At 40.4% G+C, this 21,005-nt stretch overlaps 1 protein-coding gene across 1 annotated transcript in view; it reads left to right on the top strand.

Annotated features, from left to right (window-relative positions):
- The window catches only part of Snx4 (sorting nexin 4), a 63,354-nt gene extending 51,276 nt beyond the window's left edge, over window positions 1-12,078 (top strand). Inside the window, exons 10-14 of the mRNA XM_004835223.4 lie at window positions 1,771-1,860; window positions 3,586-3,685; window positions 5,630-5,775; window positions 6,906-7,020; window positions 10,870-12,078. Of these exons, the coding sequence (XP_004835280.1) occupies window positions 1,771-1,860; window positions 3,586-3,685; window positions 5,630-5,775; window positions 6,906-7,020; window positions 10,870-10,917 (499 nt within the window). The 3' untranslated portion in view covers window positions 10,918-12,078. The remainder of the gene's footprint in view (window positions 1-1,770; window positions 1,861-3,585; window positions 3,686-5,629; window positions 5,776-6,905; window positions 7,021-10,869) is intronic.
- The last annotated feature ends 8,927 nt before the right edge of the window (window positions 12,079-21,005 follow it).

The following is a 21,005-nucleotide window of genomic DNA, read 5'->3' as shown; positions in this document are numbered from 1 at the left end:
TTTCTAACCATAATATATAAAGAACTCCTACAACTCCTTAATAAAAAGAAAAAAATAGATTTTTTTTTTTTTTTTTTTGTACCGGGGATCGAACTTGGGTCCTTGTGGCTTATGCAGTAGGCAGCGAAACCACTGAGCTAAATCGCCGGCCCCCTAAAAATAGATTTTAAATAGTCCCTTCACATAAAAAAATTAGTATGTCAAGTGAGCGATATGTTAATTAACTTGAATTAATTATGTCATGGTGTGTACATATATCAAAACATTACATTGTACACTGCCAGTGTATGCTAATTTTATTTGTCATTTATACCTTAAACTCTGGGGAGGGGTGAAAAAATGTTTTATCTAAATATTTTCTTTAGGCCATATTCAAATTAACTGGCTGCTTTTTCATTCAGTTTCTTTAACCATAAGTGTTGCTCTCTTGATTTAGCATTTCAGTGTGTGCAAGAATTCAGGATCAAGGGCCAGGGATTTAGCTCAGTGGTTCCAGGGCCTGCTTCATAAGCACAAGGTCCCGAGTTCGATCCCCAGTACCAAAAAAAATGAGAGCGAATTCAGGATTATCTTTCTAGTTGATTTATTAAACTGTTAATAAATTATTCTCATTACTGACATCTACAAATCTTTGCCACTGATAGTTCTCTACATTTGATGCTTCTCTTCAGATGTGCCAGTTTGGCCCTATGTTGTGTTTCCTGTCTTCGAGCCACCGGCCCTGTGGCTGTTTTTGTTTGTTTTCTTAACAATAACTTTCCTGGAGACATAGATTTATGAACTAAGGCAGATTTTGCTTTTACTGTTTTGTAGAGTGTTGATTCTTTTCAGTCATGTGGATGAAATTTCAGTAGTAGGTGTAAATTTGTAATTATAGATTATGTACTTTGCCTGCTTTTATAAATCCTGTAAGCACATTGCTTTCCAAATAAACCTTACCATAGTTGTGTATATTTAATTTTATAGCTTCGGTAAACTTTGTTTACTTGTCTAGTTGAAACAGGCCTGAAGATATAAATGTATTTTTTATCTCCTTGCTAAGGAATCAGAATTAATTTGAAGGAAAGATGAACTCCTGTATGATCCAGTAACATGAACATGTGGCCCCTCATCCATGCAGAATTTACAGTGTGACCAGTAAAATCAGCCCACAAGACATTCCTTTGATAAAGTTCTGAATTGTTGATCGAGATCCACAGTAGAGTGACAGAGATTCCAGGAATTGAGGGAGGTGGCACGGAGAGTTGAGCTGTGTGCTCGCAGGATTTGGAGGAGAGCTTGGTACAGGAGTGGTGGCCACACAGCAGTGAGGAGCTTGTCTTTGTTGCAGGACGAGCCTGCTGTACAGAATCAGTACAAAGGAAGTCTCCAGGAATTTCCTGTAATTTTTATTTTTTTATTTTTCCCTTTGTAGCTTTTTGGTGTTATTATAACTAGTTACTACCAAGGATGTGTGTGCACCAGTTACACCAAACACATCCTTTCATAGGTTTTATAGCCCTTGCATAATATCTTTCAATAAAAGATTCCAATGATACAATTTATTCAAACTTTTTTTTATTTCTAGGCCATTGTACTTGGTGAAATTCAGTATAATCTGCATCATTTCAGATTTCCATCAATGTTTGTAAATGCCAATAGTCACCTTTCTCATGTCATTGACAGATAGCAGATGGTCTGTGGCCCAAACTCTGAACAGCACTTTCTTAGGATGTGAGTGCTTTCTGTCCCAGTGAAAGTTGCTCTGTTAATGCAGTGTTTTTTAAACAGGTATGCTTCTTCTATTGATGATATTTTAGAAGATGAAGAACATTATGCAGATCAGTTAAAGGAGTATCTTTTCTATGCAGAAGCACTACGGTGAGTAGTAATAAAATGTTGTGGATGCAGCCCTCTGGCTGATCCTCAGCGTCTCATATGCTTCTGTAAAATAAAGATATTGTAAGATCCTTTTTAAATGAATTGCATGTTGCCATTTTGTTCTATAATTTTTCCCACATTTGTATGCCTTCTCAGCAGGTTGTAAAATTTTTTAACATTAAGAACTTTTCTTCTATTTTAATGGTAGTATTCCCCATGAAGCCAAACAGAATTATCTGTTAACCCTATTCGATTAAAAAAAAAGTTGCTGTGTTTTTTTTCTATTTAATTTTGAAAAATGAGTCATTTTTCTGGCACAGGTAGTTTTTGGTCTGATTTCCTGTCACATGAAAGGATACTGTTAGGAAAACTGAAGAGTAATGTCCTCAAGCTTTTCCATAACCGTTGGGAAAACATCTGCATATTATTACTTTTTTTCTTCTAGTGCTTTGAGTGTAGAAAGTCTCACCAAGATAGTTTCAAATAACCAAGGAAAAAAAAGTTTCTGAATACAGTAGAATTCTGTACATGTAAAAATAATAAAAATGACTAATGTGTATTAATCTGAAAAGATGCCCATAGTACACAGCTAACTGAGAAGTACTCAGAAACGTTTGGGATGTGTGGGCATGTTTATCTATAAATGCCCAGCTGAATGCTAGAAGGATATACACTGCCTATAACATGGGTTGTGCCTGGATAGCACAAATAATATCAAGAGGGTCCCTGATACTACTTCCTTTTTTAATTTTGTACATTTCTGTGTTAGGATCTTTTTTTACACCAAGCATGGCTTTTGTGATAATAAAAACTGATAGATATTTCTTTTTATTTTTGAGGGAGGTGGTTGAGACAGGGTCTCGCTGTGTAGTTCAGGCTGGCCTTGAATTCACTATACTGTGTAGCCAAGGCTGGCCTCGACTTCACAGTGATCCTCCTGCCTCAGCCTTCCAAGTGCTAGGATTACACATGTGTACCACCATGCCCAACTGGACATTTCTTTTAAAAAGGAGCACAACTCTGAGATACTTTGAAAGAATACTCCGTTGCCACCTGAAATGGTAACATCAGTTCTTATATTAAAAAAACAAAAACTTGGGCCAGGGATTTAGCTCAGTGGTTCTGCCGCCTGCTTTGCAAGTGCAAGGTCCGGAGTTCGATCCCCCATACCAAAAAAAAAAAACACTTAAATATGTGATAATGGTATATTTACTGGAAAAAACACAAATAATCTTTTGTTTACGTATATGTAAAGTTTTTATGCTTAAGTTCTACTAGATTTTATTTTTAATGTTTGGCTACTACAGTTTAAATTTGAAAATTTTTGGCTGGGTGTGGTGGTGCACACCTGTAATCCCAGCACACAGGAGGCTGAGCAGGAAGATTGCTGTGAGTTGGAGGTCAGCCTGGGCTACATAGTTAAAGGCCAGTCTGAACTACATAGTGAGACCCTGTCTCAAAAAAAAAAAAATTAAATAAATAAATAAATAAATAAATTTGAAATTTCTGGATGGGGTTGGGGATTTAGCTCAGTGGTAGAGTGCAAGATCCCAGGTTCAATCCTCAGCACCAAAAAATTTTTAAAAAGAAAAAGAAAATTCTGGACATACAAGTTCAGGGCCTAGAAGACATTGTGAATGCCTCCGTCTTCCCCCTGAGAAAGGTTTCTTACTATGCTAAAGGCTGAGCCAGGAAAGCTACATGGCAGTCTGCTTTCCTCCCCAGGGCTGTGTGCAGAAAGCATGAACTTATGCAGTACGACTTGGAGATGGCTGTTCAGGATCTCGCTTCCAAGAAGCAGCAGTGTGAGGAGCTGGCCACGGGGGTGAGTGTTCATCCCTAGGTCTCTTGTGATGACAAGGCTGCAGTTACAGTGCACAGGATGCCTGAACCTTATGCTGGAGAATAACGTAGGAGGGACTTCAGAATGCTTTGGTGTCCTGATATAAAAAGATAACAGCAAAGCAGGCGTGGAGTCACACACCTGTAATCCCAACACTCTGGGAGGCTGAGGCGGGAGGATTTGAGCCCAGCCAGGGTGATTTAGTGAGACACTGTCTCAAACAAAAAATAAAATCTACTTGGAGCTATAGCTCTGTGAGGCCTTAGGATAGGAGAGGTAGATACTGGCCGTCAGAACTATAGTCTACATGGTATTACAAGAGTGTCTCAGGGTTAATTTGACAAATTTTTAAATTTGTTTACTTCAAAAAGGCTTCCCCACTTAGAATCTCATCTCCTAACCAGGAGCTCTTTGTGTACTTTATTCTCTAATATTTACAGGGAGCCCTGTGAAAAAGTTCCATATCTAATTGCATAGGCAGGTAGTTGGTTTGGTTTGGTTTTTTGAAACAGGGCCTCGCTATGTAGTTCAGCCTAGCCTTGGACCATGATGTAGCTCAGGTTGGCCACAAACTCATTGATCCTCCTGCCTCAGCCTCCCCAGTGCTAGGATTACAGTCGTGTGCCACCACACCTGGCTCAGGTCGTTTTTTTGTAGTCGTTGGAATTCATTCACTGCCACAGTGAGGGACGTATTCTGGAGGCAACAAAGCAGCAAGTGTTGCTGTTTAGCCATCACTTCCTAGTTATCAAGTAGTTTAGGGTTAAAAGTGCTTTTCACACAGATTACCACTTGCTGATCTATGACCAGTCATAGATTTCTGTGAGAAGAGACCCCTGCTGTGAGCTGTTTACAGACCAGGCCTTCGATTTATTCCTGAAGCTCTGGACGTCCCCAGGCCATTTTCAGGGCACTTGGGTGACCACTCCTACACTTGAAGAGAGCTCTAGGGAGTGAGAAACCCGCCTTGGGGGCTGCCCTGCAGGGCTTGCCTGCTTTACTGAGAGACATCGTGTGGCATTGTGAGTTATGCAGATTTTAAATATGCTCCTTAGGTTTGGTTTATTTACATAGTTGTCTGTTAAATTTTACCTTCTATGTCAGTAATTTTTAAAAATATGACCACTGGGCTGGGGATTTAGCTCAGTGGTTTCGCCACCTGCTGCGCAAGCGCAAGGACCCGAGTTCGATCCCCAGTACCAAAAAAAAAAAATATGACCACTAATATAAATAAGAAATAATTGGTCTAATATTTCACATGGAAATTTTCCAGTTGATTAAGAAATTCAGTTAGAATTTTCCCCCTTTTGACTATTCTGTATTAAAAGCCAGATGTGGTGGCGCAGGCCTGTAATCCCAGCACTTGGGAGGCTGAGGTAAGAGGATGGCCACAAGTTCAAGGCCAGCCTGGGCTACAGAGTGAGACCCTGTCAGAAAAAAAAAGAAAGAATGAAAAGAAATCATATTCTCATTCCCCTGGCTGGCTGTTACTTTTGTCTGAGATCAGGGAAAGTGGCCAGTGCTTCCATTCCCAGGGGTGCGTATGTGTGTGAAATACACATAACATCAAGTTTACTGTCTGACCACTGCAAGCTCACAGTTCAGTGATGTTCTGTGCATTCACACTGCTTTGTGGCCACCTCCAGAACCCTTCATCCTGCGAAAATGAGCTCTGTAGCTGTTCCCGAACAGCTCCACCCTGCCCTCCCCAGCCCTGGGAACCGTCATCTGGTCTCCTGCCTCTGATTCTGACTGCTCGGTCCCTCACTGGCGTGGAGTCATGCGGTGTCTGCCGGTGTGAGCATCCTCAGGTTTCACCCATGTTGCAGCAGGTGTCGGAGTGGCTTCCTTTCTAGGGCTGAGTAGCAGTTTGTGGTGTGTAGATAGTGCTTTGTCATCCATTCATGCATTTCTGTTTCGTTTTAGACTGTGAGGACATTCTCCTTGAAGGGAATGACCACCAAGCTCTTTGGTCAAGAAGCCCCAGAGCAGAGAGAAGCCAGAATAAAGGTGCTAGAAGAACAAATCAGTGAAGGGGAACAACAGCTAAAGTCTAAAAATCTGGAAGGCAGGTAAACATACTGAGCTGTTGGACAAAGCTGGATGTGTAGGGTATGTGACAGATAATGTGTTTTTAGTAGAAATTCGCATCCTCGTGAGCATCCTTGGATACATCCTGTTCCTCTAAAATGCAGGCATTGCATTCCTAACACATCTGAGTTAACAAAAGTTATGTTATAGGAATAGCTGATGTGGTGTAGGGAAAGAGGAAGCAGGGGTGGGGTTTTCAAGTTGCTATTCTCAGGCACTTTTCGTGATTTCTATTCTTTGCACATTCTCTCTCCCTTTTTTCTCCCCCACTTAACCCAACAAGCCTGATCATCCTTCAGTGCTCTGTTGACTGGTTACGCCACCGTGAAGTTGTCCCTTGTTTCCACCGACCATCAGAGCACCTGATTTATCCCACCATAAATGTAGTTTTGTATTGGGAAGCTGATTGTTCTGTCAGTGTTTCTAGAAACTCAGTTCTCAGAGATGTGCTGTCTCATTTGGCTCATTTTCTTTTTGTTTTCGTCCGACAGTCAGTATGAAAACTAGTGACCTAGTGCAGACCCATAGTATATCAGTGGGTTTGAAGTGGCTTTGCTAATTTCTAGAACTGCTGGCACCAAATAAGTCAAAGTAAACTTTCATGAGTAGAATTAAAAAGAAAACCATATATGGGAACTTTTTTTTTAAATGGGTATACAGTATATTGTCTGAGTGTGTCTCAAACTCCTGGACTCAAACGGTCGTCCCACATCAGCCTCCCAAGCACCGTCCTCCAGAGCCTAGTGGTCATGTGAACCATGTGCATGCGCAGTGTGATTCATAATTTGTCTTGTCAAGAGTGGATTGTTCCCATGTCGCCAGGAAGGCACTTCACTGTGCCTTCTGTACAACTTGGGAGCTGGTTCAAGGAACCAGTTGTATCTGTTTTAAATGAAAAATAATTTGTGACAAAAATATAGATTACTAAAATGGGAGGATATGTAACTATATCTGCTTTTTCCCTCATAATTTTTAGGGAAAGAAGAAAGAAAATAAAGAATAGCTTTTCTTTCTCTATAGACAGAAATAAGCTCAGTAACTTGTTCGTTGAATTTATAATGTATGGTCCACATAATTTAAATAAGAATAATGATTATACCTTGTATTTCAGAGAATTTGTGAAAAATGCTTGGGCTGATATTGAACGCTTCAAAGAACAAAAGAACCATGACTTAAAGGAGGCCCTCATAAGCTATGCGGTCATGCAGATCAGTATGTGCAAAAAGGTAGGCTCGCTTCCAGGGAAGACACCTAATGCTCACAAAGTGCTTACACAGTCATGTGAATTCTCTTACTTGAACCAAATACATTTTCATTTTCATGGTTTCCTTCTAGAATTTTTCCTAATTTCTCTGCTTAATACTGAGAGAAGTGTGAAGTGTTGTCATCAAAATGTCAGTCACTGTCAGCACTCACCTAAAGTCCCAACTTTTGTGCCCCATTTATAATTTACTTCAGAATACATGCCAGCAGCATGCTTTCATTACATGGTGTTCTTGGGCAGGGCAGTACAATACCATGTCCAATAACGAGGGATACTTTGGTTGGAAAATGGGTTAACTGTTATTTGGGAAAGTGGGGACATGGTATGAATGGTGGCAAAGTAAATCTTTCATGTAGCTGATTCCCATAGCAAAAAACCTGAACGCTGAGGCTTTTTCTGGTTAAAATAAGTATTTTGACAGTAAGTGAAACCTTTCTGAAGTTCTGTTCCATGAAGAAACTCAGAAGCATTCCTTAACTTCTTTTTCATAACCTAAGATCTGTCCACATTAACTACCACTACCAGTAGCAATGCTGTTTTCTTTTTCCCATTACTAGGATTAAGCCTAGGACCTCCTCACAGGTGCTAGGCCAGTGCTCTGCCATCAAGCCACACCCCACAACCCCGTACTGTGTGTGTGTCCAGCAAGTCGTAATTTATCAAATGACGTAACCTTCATTCTCTCAGAATCATAGGAGTAAGAATTTCCTTATTTCAACAAAAAGGAATTTCCATATTTCTGAAGACTTTAGAGGGGGGAACATCACACTCATATAAACATACAATTCCTGTGCTGTAATTTAGCCACAAGCTTTATTTTTTGGCTAAGAGACATCACTTTTCTTAAACTTTTCTCTGGTATCCCCTGCAGCAGCTGCAGCATAGACATTTGTCCGGCTCACCAGTTAAGTAAGTGGGCTCCTCTCTGCTTGGGTTAGAGTGGTGTCTGTGTCTGAGAGACTCGTATTGTGACTCTTCCGGTCTTTTCATTACTGGTAAACCTGTAGTGGTGTAGCCTCAGGGCCTCAAGGTTCTGTGGTGCTTCAGTCCCTGTGCCGTGGCCTGTGGGCTCCTTCTCTGTGCCAGCTGCTGGGCCTCTTTCTGATTGGCCCTGTTGAAGCCCAGAGGTCTGAAAGGTCAGATAACAAAGGCTTTTAGCATTGGTAGCATTGGTTCTTTTTTTTTTTTTTTTTTTCAGTTTTGTCTGTACTATAAAGGCTCATTAGCAAACTCCTAATGATGTCCTGTTCACTCCCTGAAGTCAGACGGACCTTTGTGTAACAGTGAAAAATCCTCTTTTTCCCCTCACTTTGAATAGGGTGGGGCAGTTCAGGGTGCTGAAATTTAATGTTGGAATGGGTTGCCACTTAAGGGGTATTCGAACACATTATGTCTGCCTCACATGTCCTAAGAAAGGAACTGGAAGAAACAGGAGTTTAATAAGAGTGTGTGTTCCCCTTATTTCCAAAGAATGATATTATAAAATTTCATCATGTTTGATTTTTTGCCTAGTGCAATAGATTTTTATATTTGAAAATTGACAGTGGTCTTTTCTTTAGAAACTTCAAATTAAGTGTTAGAAGTCAAGATTAACATTGGTTTTTCTTGGATAAATGAGTGTCTATAGTTTGTGTATGTTACTTATATAACTTAAAATATATCAGCTTCATTATAATATCTACTTCAAATATTAACTATAATCCAGGTGTTACTTGAATATAATCTGTTTACTAAATTGCAGTAATATTAAACCAAAATAAAAACTTTCAGATAAATAATGCTTGCATGCCTGCAATCCCAGCACTGGGGAGAGAGGCAGGGGGATCCCACAAATTTGAGGCCAGCCTGGGCTACCTAGTGAGTTCAAGGCCAGCCTGCACTAAATTTAAGTGAGACTCTGTCTCAAAAAATACACAAACAAACAGGTCACTGTGTACTCTCTTGCATGGTGGCCCACCCTTAGTAGTAACAAAGTATTTTAAAAGTAAATAGTAGCCACACAGGGTGGTACACACATAATCCCAGTGCTCTGGGAGGCTGAGGCAGGAGGATCTAAATTTAGAGCCTAGTCAGGGCAGTGTTGCAATTTACCAAAACCCTGTCTCAAAAGTAAAAAGGAATAAGATGTAGCTCAGTGTGAAGGCTCACCCTCAATACCTAAATAAGTGAATAAATAACACTGCTGTTTTCTGGGCAACCTTTTTGATAATGAATTGTCTGATATATTGAATCCAGTAGGCTGAAGCTTTTAAAACTACTTAATTGGGGGGCTGGGGATGTAGCTTAGTGGTTCTGGTGCTTGCCTTGCAAGTGCAAGATCCTGAGTTCAATCCCCAGTACAAAAAGAAAAAAAAAATTAAAAATACTTAATTGGTTTTCCAATTATTTCATCTTTGTCAATTTAAAATTTTAATTATTATAAAAATAATGCATATGCTCATTGCAGAAATTTGAAATAATTCAAGGCTGAGGTAGGAGGATCACAAGTTGAGCACTAGCAAGACCCTGTCTCAAAATTATCAAAGTGAAATAGAGGTTTTGTGATGTAACTCAGTGTTAGACCACTTGCCTGGCATTGCGCAGGCCCTGGGTTCACTCTCCAGTACCACAAGAAAGCAAGCAAAGCAATTCAGAAGCATATTAGGGAAAAGTTCTCCCCTCCTCCCCAGAATCCCTTGCTCATCTCTCCCCCGGCACACCTTCTTGGCTTGCTGCGAGGTGTTTCGTCCTGCAGTCACATGGAAAGTACACTTTCCTCCCTGCAGAACAGGACCGCATCATATACACTAGGATGTGTTCTGTGCTCCTCCATTCTCTGTGTCAGGGCATCATACTTGAAGGTGCACGAGATCCATCTTATCCCGTCTAGCCAGTCTGAGACATGGAAAGGATTTTTAGTTTTTATTTCTTTAACTGTCTTCTGTATTCCATCAGGGAGGAAGGAAACTGAAAAGATTCTTGATATATTTTCTGTTGTCTCAAGCCTCAGAAAATATTAATAATACACCTTAATGCTTAAGTATTAAAAGTTCCTTTCTCGTAAGATAGCAGTTGTTAAATAATATGTATTTTGTTTATTGAAAAAGCTTAATTTTTACCCCTTGCCTAGTCTTTACCTGTTACATCTTTACAGTCATGCCTTCTTGTTCATGTGTGTTAGGGCATCTGGAACTTTTTACTAAATAGACTGCCAGGACCAGTGAGAGGGGCTCGGGCTTTCGGTGCAGAATTAGTTTTGTCAAACTTCAGGGCTGGGGCTGGGGCTGTGGCTCAGCAGCAGAGCGGGCGTTGCCTAGCAACGTGTGGGGGGCAGGGCTCGCGCCTCAGCAACACACACACACACACACACACACACACACACACACACACACACACACACACACACACACACACACACACACACACACACACACACACACACACACACACACGGTCATTAACTCTGTATGTTGAACCAATAAAGTTTTTTGATTTGTTTCACATATTACATTGAAAAAAAAAACTGCCTGAAAACTTGATGGTTTACAAACAGAAATGATACGAGTAAATGGGTTTATGATGTGAATCTTGAAAACTCAGTTTACAAATTCTTCCTACATTTTGAAGATAAATTTATTCAAGACATTCCCCCCTTCTTTTAGAAGCATTAGACATTTGCTTATATTAACCATTTTCTAATATAATGTCATATTTACTGGATTTGTTGATTATATCACAAAGCAAAACTAAGTACTGTATATTGCTAACCCAAATACTTGGGTTTTCAGAATCCTTCCAGAATTGAGTTTTTTAAAATTACTTTTGTTTTTAGGGAATTCAAGTTTGGACCAATGCTAAGGAATGCTTTAGCAAGATGTGAGCCTGTGAAACGAATTTCTCTTCAATCAAAGTGCCCCAAAACAGAAGCACAAGTCAGTGAATTTAAGTTGCTACCCAGTATCACAACAATATACAATAAGTTGAATAAATTCAGCTTTTTTAAACTTGATTACAGTTGTGTTTATATAGCACAAAAAGGATGTATTTAATGAAGATTACATATTATAATTTGAGGTTTTGGGGACTGGTGCTGATTCCAAACGTTAATTAATAATATAAACCAATAGATTGTTCGTTGGGCTTCTGAACCAATGACTGAATATCAACATGTTAATTTCTAGATGCTTCTTTCGATGTCAGCTGTTTCAGATCAGTTCACATAGAGATTTTTTCCCTAAGGTTGAATTCCTGTATTTACTTGGTGAGACCCACTAATGAGTTAGAGGGGGTTATTTTCTCTTGCCTTATAGTTGAGCTATTTGGTTTAACAAAGCTCAGCAGAAATTTATTGTAAAATCTTAAGAGTTTCTTCCACACTCATTGATGCCCCCTGTCACATCCATATACACTAGAAAATGCCTTTCTTCAGTTTGTGTTTTATCAGAATTTTGATACTGGTCAGAAATTTTATACTGCCAACAAAGAAGTCTTAGCTTCTCAGACATAGGGTGGAACACATTGTGAAGACCTAGGAACTGCTATACAGAAAGTTTCTCAGATTCAAGGTGGAGTATATGGTTAGGATCTAAGAACTGCTGTAGAGAAAGTTTTAATTGAGCATTACTGATTCGCAGATATTCTTAACCTCAGTGGCGAGCCTGGTTCCGTCTGTGTGGCTCTCTGCACATGGCATTTCAGGGTACAAGATGTAGCATTTCCATGTGTAAGGTCTGTGTGGTGAACATGAGTACTCATTCCTTCATCTAATGTCCTTTTTTCTATTGCTTGGCTGTAATTTTTGTAAAGATAAAGTATGTTTTTTTTTTAATGTGTAGTTTTGTGGTATCTGTTCAGAAGCCAGGCACTTTGATTTGCTAGCTTTGCAGAATCTTAAGTGTGTACTCATTATTTTAATGATGTTTTAAAATAATCCCCAGTACTGTTTAACATTTGACTTTTTTACATGTTTAAAATGTTGCTGGATTTTTGTGCTGTTTGCCAAACTTACACAATAAATAAATGAAGTCTGTGCTGATTTTCAGAGGATTTTTGTTACTTTAACATAATTCATACATACCAATGTGTGGCGCTGTGAGGAAACAATATGTTCTAAAGTGTTCAATTGTATAAATTTGTCTTATCCCAAATGTTTGTTTTTTTAAAATGAGATACTGAACTAATATATGAGTTTTTGGGTTTGTTTGTTTTTTACTTTTTTTTGGTGTGTGGGTCAGGGGGTGTTTTTGTTTGATTTTGTTTGACAATATTGGGGATTGAACTTTGGACCTTTGCATTGAACTATACCCCCAGCCTTTTAAAAATTTTTTTATTTTGAGACAAGGCCTCACTAAGTTGCTAAATTCCCAGGCTGGGCTCAAACTTAGAATTCTCCTGCCTCAGCCTCCCAGAGTGCTGGGTTTACAGGCATGTGCCACCATGCCCAGCACTGTGCTTTTTCAAAAGGTAACATTGGTACAAGCAAAAGTCATCTGTATGGATGCACATTTCATTCCATCAAATTGTATCATCTCTTGACTAATGAAATGGAATCCCTTTCTACTAGGCACATAAATATCCAAAGCCAGGGGCTGGGATGTAGTTCAGTGGTAGAGCACCCGCCTACCTTGTGCAAGTCCCTGGGTTGAGTTCCTGGGCGCTGCAACAATACAATGAAAAATAAAAAGACTTCTCCCCCAAACTAACTGTACACTAAATGTGTTAGGTTTTTTCCTACCAGCAGACCTGGTTTGAGAAGGCCTTTGTTACCAGTGTTGTATGAATTAGAGCCAGATGCCCAGGCAGGTGCCTAGAGTCCCAGTGTGCAGGAGAATTCCTCAGTCTCAGGGCTTGAGATCAGCTTGGGCAACATAGCAAGACCTTGTCTCATGGTGAGGGTTGGGCATGGAGCTCCATGACGAGCACCTGCCTAGCATGCATGAAGTCCTGCATTCAGTACCCAGAACCACGGGGCGGGGGAGAAGACATGAATTAGAAAAAATGTTCTGCTCTCTTCTCTAACACATACAAACATACACTTGATTTTACCTATATTTAGGAATAATTTGATGGATTGAGTTTGAAAATTTCTTTTGATTTGCTTCTTTGAGACAGAGTCTACATTCTCTAGTTTGGTCTTGAGCTCAGCATGTAGCCTGGTCTGGCCTCAAATTCAAAGCAATCTTCCTGCCTCAGCCGCCCAAATTTGGGACTACAGGCATGCTCCACCATGCCCCACCTTGAAATGTTTATAGCACAATTATTATTTTTATAAAGAACTCTTAAAAGAATTTTATAATAGAAATTTTTTATAATAGCCAGAGTATTTTTTAAAATCTACATTCAGTACTATTCAGTCTTCAAAAATCAGAAATTAAAATGAATTATTAAAAAGTTACGAATTAATTCTCTAAAGATAAGCATAAAAATATAAGCAGTGACCAAAAAAAAAAGACTCATTAAGCTGGGTGTGATGGTGCTGAAGCAGAAGGACTGTCAAGAGTTTGAGGCCAGCCTGGGCTTCATATCTGGACCCTATCTCAAAAAAAGCTGACTCATTAAATTAATGTAAATACTTAGCAGTAGATTTCATCTAGTGATATTGTTAGTATATGTAGAACATTAAAATGAAGGGAAGTCATTTAACTTTCATTTACACCCAAAAGCTTAAGTACAGATGAGTGAGTCACTGTAATTACAATTTAGCCTTCAAAGCAGGAACTGAGGGTTCTTAACATTCAAGTGTCTTTAGAACAAGCACAAAATGCCCAGTGTGAAATGCAGTGAAAAACAAGAGTTACAGCAAGAAACAGGGAGTTAAAACAAGGAACACTGGAGTTTATATCCTTACAATCATTCTTTAGATTTTTATGCATAGGCCCCTAATGGGGAGTGTTTACTGAGCTCCTGTAAAATTTTCCCTGAGAATTAGAAACTTCCTTCAAGGTTGAGTAACCCAGAGAAATGAACTAGTAAATGGCTAAATCTGAATTGTACTTACTTTCTAAATTATGTAGCTTTAAACATTTATATATTTTGGAAGGAAGGGAAAAGAAAGAAAATGGAAGGAAAAAATTGGAAACAAAGCTTTTTAAAATAAGAATGGGAAGGAGAGTTGAAGGGAGGGGAGGGGAAGAGGGAAAAAAGAATCAAGATATATCATGTATAGGTACAAACTCCTTATGATGAATGTGATCATTATATCTAAAGTGTATCAATAAAATTAAATTTAAAAGAGAAGAAAACTATGTATTTGAAAGAAAGAAAATAGATGAAAAATTAAAATCTATATTAAATTTAAAGAAAGAAAATATTAAAGATAAAACCAAAAATCAATGATAATTGAAAACAGATAACAATAGCTAACAAAGCCAAAAGTTGGTTCTTTGATATTGAGAAAACCCCTAGCAAAATTGTAAGAAGAAAAAGATAAAACCTAGATTACCTTTATTAGGAGTGAAGTAGGGATGTTATTATAGGTCTTACAGACATTAAAAGGGTAATGAGAGCCCAGCATGGCAGTTCGCATCTGTGTTTCTGGCTGTTTGGGAAGCTGAGGCAGGAAGATCCCAAATTCAAGGCCATCCTGGCTTAATGAGACTTTGTCTCAAAATAAAAAAGGCTGGAAATGTAACTCAGTACTTCCTGGGTCAATCTCCAGACTGAATAGAAAGATAGGAATTAAAGGAATGTTATAGACAACTTTAAACCAATACATTAGATGAAATCAACAAAGTCCTTAAAAAAAATAGACCTTACTAGGCAAGTGTAGCTCATGTATGTAATTCCAGCACTCACGGAGGCTGAGGCAGGCAGATCAAGCCCAGCCTATGCAATTTAGCAAGACCCTGTCTCAAAAAAAATTTTGTTTTTAATTTTTAAGTACTGAGGAGGTAGCTCAGTGGTAGAGCACTTGTCTAGCACATGTGAGTTCCTTGGTTCAAGCCCCAGGACTTGAGAAAAAAAGTTAATCTACCATATTAATAAAATAAAGGAGATGGTCCTCATACAGAAAAGGCATTTGATAAAATTCAACTTTGGTTCATGATTTAAGACTCCGCAAATTAGGAACAGGAGGAGATAGTTTCCATCCCATTAAGGACACTTATGAAGATTACCTACAGCTGACATTATTCTTGGACAGTTAAGCTACCTGCCTAAGCTCAGGAAAGAGGCAGCACTGTCCACTAGACAGTTCCCCTGTCCTGCCACTGATGCCGAAAGTCCCCACCCTTCTCCCCTGTCCCCACTGCCTTCTCAGAACGGCCGCTGGACCGGGACAGGTGGATGCCCCGTGCTTGAGTCTGCAGCTGAGTGTGCACTGGGTGGGCTTTCAAGTCCAGGGAGTTGGGGAGTCTATGGCTTCTGCAGATAGCTGTAAAATCCACCCCCAGATAAAAGTGGAGCTAGCCAAATCAACAGCAGAGACCAAATGAACACATCACCCCTTTCACATACTTATGTGATAGAACCACCACTTAGTAGAAGATAAATAACTGAATCCTCAAGTTGGTCGCTCATTGAGCAGGCTGTAGCTGGCATGACAGTGCTCACTACTGAAGCTACAGCAGAAGCACAGCACAGAGAAGTGCCTCAGCTGAGGTCTCACAACGAGAAAGCACCCAGCATCTGAACCTGAGGAGTGTGGCTGCACAACCCCTCCTGTCCTGAGGTTTGTCCCTTTGGGAGTAGTAAGGGACTGTGGGTGCCAGGGACCTGGGGGAGAGGCCCTTCCACAGGCGCCTGAGTGTGGGTGGGATGGAAGAGGTGACTTTTACAATGCTTTTTTATGCTGCTTTTATGTGACAATGTGAGTCTTCTACTTACCATGAGATGAGACAGAGAGCAAGCATGGTGCAAAATTCAAGACCAAAACTTACCAACGGAATAATGATGGAGGCTTATGGTGGAAGACTTCAAATACAGTCATTTATATATTGGTTTTTCTTTTGCCTTCTCAGAATTCCTCCAAAATGACAGGAAATAATTTTTAAAAAGGTACTGCTGCTATAAAAGTAAAATCTTAGTACAATTACAAGTAATTTGTAAACAAAAATTTATGTCTCATAGTCTCGAAGGCTGGGAAATCCAAGATCAAGTTGTTATTGTGTAGCTGCTTCTAAAGTGGGTCTCCAACTAAATGTTACTGGATTCAGGTTGCTCACCTCTCCTTCTGGAGTTAGATTCCAGGTTCTCCTCATCTCAAACAGAGACTTGAACAAAATGAGCAAAACAGCAGTGGCAAAGTTTATTCAAGAAAGCAGAAATTAAGAAGGGAGAAACTGGTACTGTGAGCGAACTTGGGCAGAGTAAAGAGAAAAAGAAGGTAAAAGCAAAGATTAAAAAGTACACGCTGCTGGGCGTGGTGGCACATACCTGTTATCCCAGCACTCTGGAGGCTGAGGGAGGTGGATCGCCAAGAGTTTTGAGACCAGCCTGGGCTACATAGTGAGTTCAGTGCCAGCCTGAACTACAAAGGGAGACCCTGCCTCAAAAAACAACAACAAAATGTACACACAGCATCTGGAAAACACAATGTGTGATATCGTGGAAAGTTAGGGTGGCACCGGCTTCTCATGGCTGCCTTTCTTTTATTCTGTCCATATCTCCAGGAAACCTGTGAGAACTTCTGTATCCGGGTCCTAAGAGGCGGTGCTGGGATCCCCGTCTCAGGCTGATGTCAGGTCTAGGTATACTATTGAAAACCTGCTGCAATTCTCACAAAAAGTCTACATTGCAGGGCTTTGGGAACTGTTCTGCACTCGTGTCCAGGATCTTGTGGTTGACAGGTCACGCCTATTTCCCCAGTCAGCTTTGCCGTGCCCTGATCTCCTCTCTCAAAGGTACTGGCAGAATAAGTGCCTGAGGAGGAGCTGCTCCTCACAGATGGAGCCTTCTGTGGAGAGCAAGCAGTTGTTCTCAAAAGGGAAAGATGCCCTTAAACCCTTTTAAAAGGCACTGATGCCTTATAAGGAGGGGTCCTGATTACTTCCTCAGGGCCCCCCTCTTAAGACCACTGCACTGGGGATTATTTCACTGCTACACTTAATCAGGCCACAGCACAACCATCACAGACAACTATGTAGGAAATGTTTGCACAGTTCTGGAAAATAAAAAATTGGACACTTGTTGATTGACTTAGCAATATGGTGGCAGCTGAAACTTGAGTGCACGAAGCTGGGATACTAAAATGAAGCAAGCTACATAGTCTGCACGAGGAAAACTCAGGACTTGGGAACTGGAGGAAGCGCATGCACTGACAAGAAGAAATAGGTGTGTGGCGAAGGGAGGGAGGGTTGGTTGAAATCTGTGCAGAGTGGTTAAATGGCCCAGGTCCCTACCCTTTCACCATGCACACATTACTATGAACTTTGACTCGAGAGAAAGATTCCATGAACGGTTAATATACAAAGAATTGCCACCAGATTAGCATCAGACTTGGGGGCGGGGAGGGGGTTTCTGGGGTCAAACCCAGTGCTTTCACATTGAACTGCATCCCCAACCCTTTTTTATGTGAAGACCATGTCTGGCTGCGTTCCCCAGGCTGTGTTTGAATTTGTGATCCTCCTGCCTCAGCCTCCCACAGTACTGGGTTACAGGTATGCACCACCATACCTGGAGCACCAGACTTCTTAACACCAAAATTTCTTAGCTGCCGTAGAAGAATAGAGTAATGCTTTCAAAATTCTGAAGAGAAATGATTTCATGCCTGCCAAACTATCAATCAACTGAGAGACAGAACAAAGACATTTTGCAGTCTACAGTCCCCTAGAATTCCCTTCCTAGGCACCTTTCCTGAGAAGCTACTAGAGGGTGTGGTTCATCAAAACAGGAGCACAAACCAAAGCTGAGGCTGACACGGGACACAGAGAGCAAGTAGGCCAACACAGGAGGAGATGGAAGATGTGTCCAGAGTCTGATGAGGAGGAGCCCAGGAAGGGACTTCTTGGGGCAGCCATGGCATCACCCAGAAGGAAGGTACCAGAAGGAAACAACCCAGACCGAGATGGAATTCCAGGCTTCTGCAAAGACCTGACAAGGTGCAGGGCATTACCTGTGAGACCACTGAGTGGGACGATGTAGTCTGTAGCTGTGATTGAGAGCATACGCTACTGGACAGGCTTGACATGTCTTGAAGATCGTTTCTGGTCAGTCCATGTATCTCTGCCTCTTTTTGGCGATGTCTTATACACTATATAAATAAACCATAGTTGACCTCTTTACCTTATACTGATGGAAACAGCGGTGGTTTCCAGTTTGGGGCTATTACAAGTGATGATGCAGTGAATGTCTTTGTGCTCAATGTGGGGACATCTGTAGGACATGTGTGATGGGAACTTTAAACATCGGTGTTACATCCCACATGAAATGGAACATTGTCTCCAACAATGTTGAGTGAACTTCATTTTCTCTTAGTTCAACTTTGAGCCTGTGGTTTGTAGGACAGAGTCAGCTCCAGATTATCCAGCAGAGTCACATAGAGACAGGCTGGTCCCACGGCTGCAGCATCCATCCAGATGGGAGGTGGGAACAGTGTAAGTAACACGGCAACAACAGAAGCAGGAGGGAATGGGTGCATTCTAGCACGTGCATGTGAGATTTAATCATGTGGGTGTTTTAGAGTATTTGGCAAGGACTTAACCATTAGAATTGCCTACATCTTAATCCCACCCACTCCCATGAGATAAGCGTAACTTTTTTGGTTTTGGTTTTGTTTTGTTGGTGGTAGTGGGAATTGAACTCAGGGCCTTTGCACTGAGTTACATCCCTGGTCCTTTTTATTTTTTATTTGCAGACAGAATCTCACAAAATCACCAAGTTGCCCAGGCCAAGTTCAAACTCACAACCCTCCTGCCTCAGCCTCCCAGAATTCTGAGATTACCATATTTTGTTTGTTTGAATGAAAAAGTTATCAAACATACAGCAAAGGGCAGGGGATTTAGCTCAGTGGCACTGTGCCTGCCTCACAAGTGCAAGGTCCTGAGTTCGATTCCTGGTACTGGGGAAAATACACCAAAGCATTCCAGCTCTAAAATGATAGTTTCTTATCAGGCAAACCATGTTAGGCATGAAATTCAGGGCCATACATAAAACTAAGAGGCAAGATTTCAGGCCACTCAGGTTGGTGTGAGTAACACCTTACAGTCCCTGTCCTAACTGCCTGGCTCATTCTTCCTCTGTTCCTGAGCCTCCAGCTTGGAAAGAAACAAAGTGATTGCAGTTTTCTGTAGAAGGAAAGAATGTGTAAATACTGTGCAACCACGGAGCAGGTGTCTGGAGAAGCAGAATATAGGGAAGATGTCCCTGGAGCACCATGTAAGTATGGTGTCCCGGAGGAGCCACGTTTTAGGAGAATGATGGAGCAAATGAGTGAGTAGGTGTGTTTTCTGGCTAAGGGTGGTAACAAGGGCCATGGCATTCACTCCCTTAAAATCAGTAAGATATTTGCTGCTGAACATATTAGAAGTAAATGTTCAGTGGTGAAATTTATGGCTTGTTAATTGGCATAATAGCTGTTGATTTATTTTTGTCGATAACCCTAGTGGAATTCAGATTTTGAAGATAGTTAAAATAGGTGGGATTCTATAACAAACTCACTGACAGTGAAATTAGGGAAACAACACCTTTCACAGTAGTATCAAAAAAAATCACATACCTAGGAATCAATCTAATGAAGGAAGTAAAAGACATCTACACTGAAAACTACAGTACTCTGAAAAAGGAGATAGAAGAAGATATCAGAAAATGGAAAGATATCCCTTGTTCTTGGGTAGGAAGAACCAATATAGTGAAAATGGCCATATTTTCAAAACTGTTGTACAGATTTAATGCAATCCCAATCAGAATTCCAACACCATATCTCACAGAATTAGAGAAAAGAATCTTAAAATTCATTTGGAACCAGAAGAGACCTAGAATAGCAAAGGCAATTCTAGGCAACAAAGGCAAGGCAGAGAGTATCATAATTCTTGACCTGAAATTATACTACAAAGCTACTGTAACAAAACAAAAACAGCATGGCACTGGCAAAAGAACAGACCTGAGGATCAGTGGAAAAGACTAGAGGATGCACAAACAACTCCAGACATACTCAACCACTTTATCTTTTTTTTTGGTACCCAGGATTGAATTTAGGACCTTTGAGGCAGGCACAGCACCACCGAGCTAAATCCCCAGCCTAACCACCTTATCTTTGACAAAGGAGCCAAACACCTTCACTGGAAGAAAGATAGCCTCTTTAGTAAATGGTCCTGGAAAAACTGGCTTTCCACATGTCAAAGATTAAAACTAGACCCATATCATTCACCATGCACTAACTTAAAATCAAAATGGATCAAAGTTCTGAATTTTAAAACAGAAACACTAAATCTGTTGGAAGAGAGAATAGGTAGAACGCTTGAGGACATAGGCGCAGGCAAAGACTTTATGAACAAAACCCAGCCCATATCAGAAATACTACAGAGATTCAACAACTGGGATCTCATCTTATTAAAAAGCTTTTGCAAAAAAAAAAAAAAAACTTTTGCATAACAAGAGAAACTACCAACAGTGTGAAGAGACAACCCACAGTGTGGGGAAAATTTTTTACCAGCTATTCATCAGACAAAGAATTACTATCTAGGATATATGAAGAACTCAGAAAAAATCAGATCCCCCCGCCCAATTTAAAGACCCAATCCAAAAATGGCCATCTGAAATTAAAAGACACTTCTCAGATGAAGTAGTAGAAACAGCAAATAAATATATGAAAAATGTTCAGCATCACTGGTCATTTGAGAAATGCAAATAAAAACAATGCTGAGATTCCACCTCACTCCAGAAAGAATGGCTGCTATCATGAAATCAACCAATAACAAATGCTGGCCAGGCTGTGGGGAAAAGGGAACCCTGCTCCACTGCTGGTGGGAGTGTAGACTTGTGCAACCACTGTGGAAATCAGTGTGCATATTTCTCAAAAAACTAAAACCAGCG

Source organism: Heterocephalus glaber, unplaced genomic scaffold (genome assembly GCF_053883595.1).
Source record: "Heterocephalus glaber isolate CG9 unplaced genomic scaffold, H.glaber_assembly_v1.0 deba00000122, whole genome shotgun sequence".
Classification (NCBI taxonomy): domain Eukaryota; kingdom Metazoa; phylum Chordata; class Mammalia; order Rodentia; family Bathyergidae; genus Heterocephalus; species Heterocephalus glaber.
Note: the sequence above shows the minus strand (reverse complement) of the source record. Positions and strands in the feature narration are given on the sequence as shown.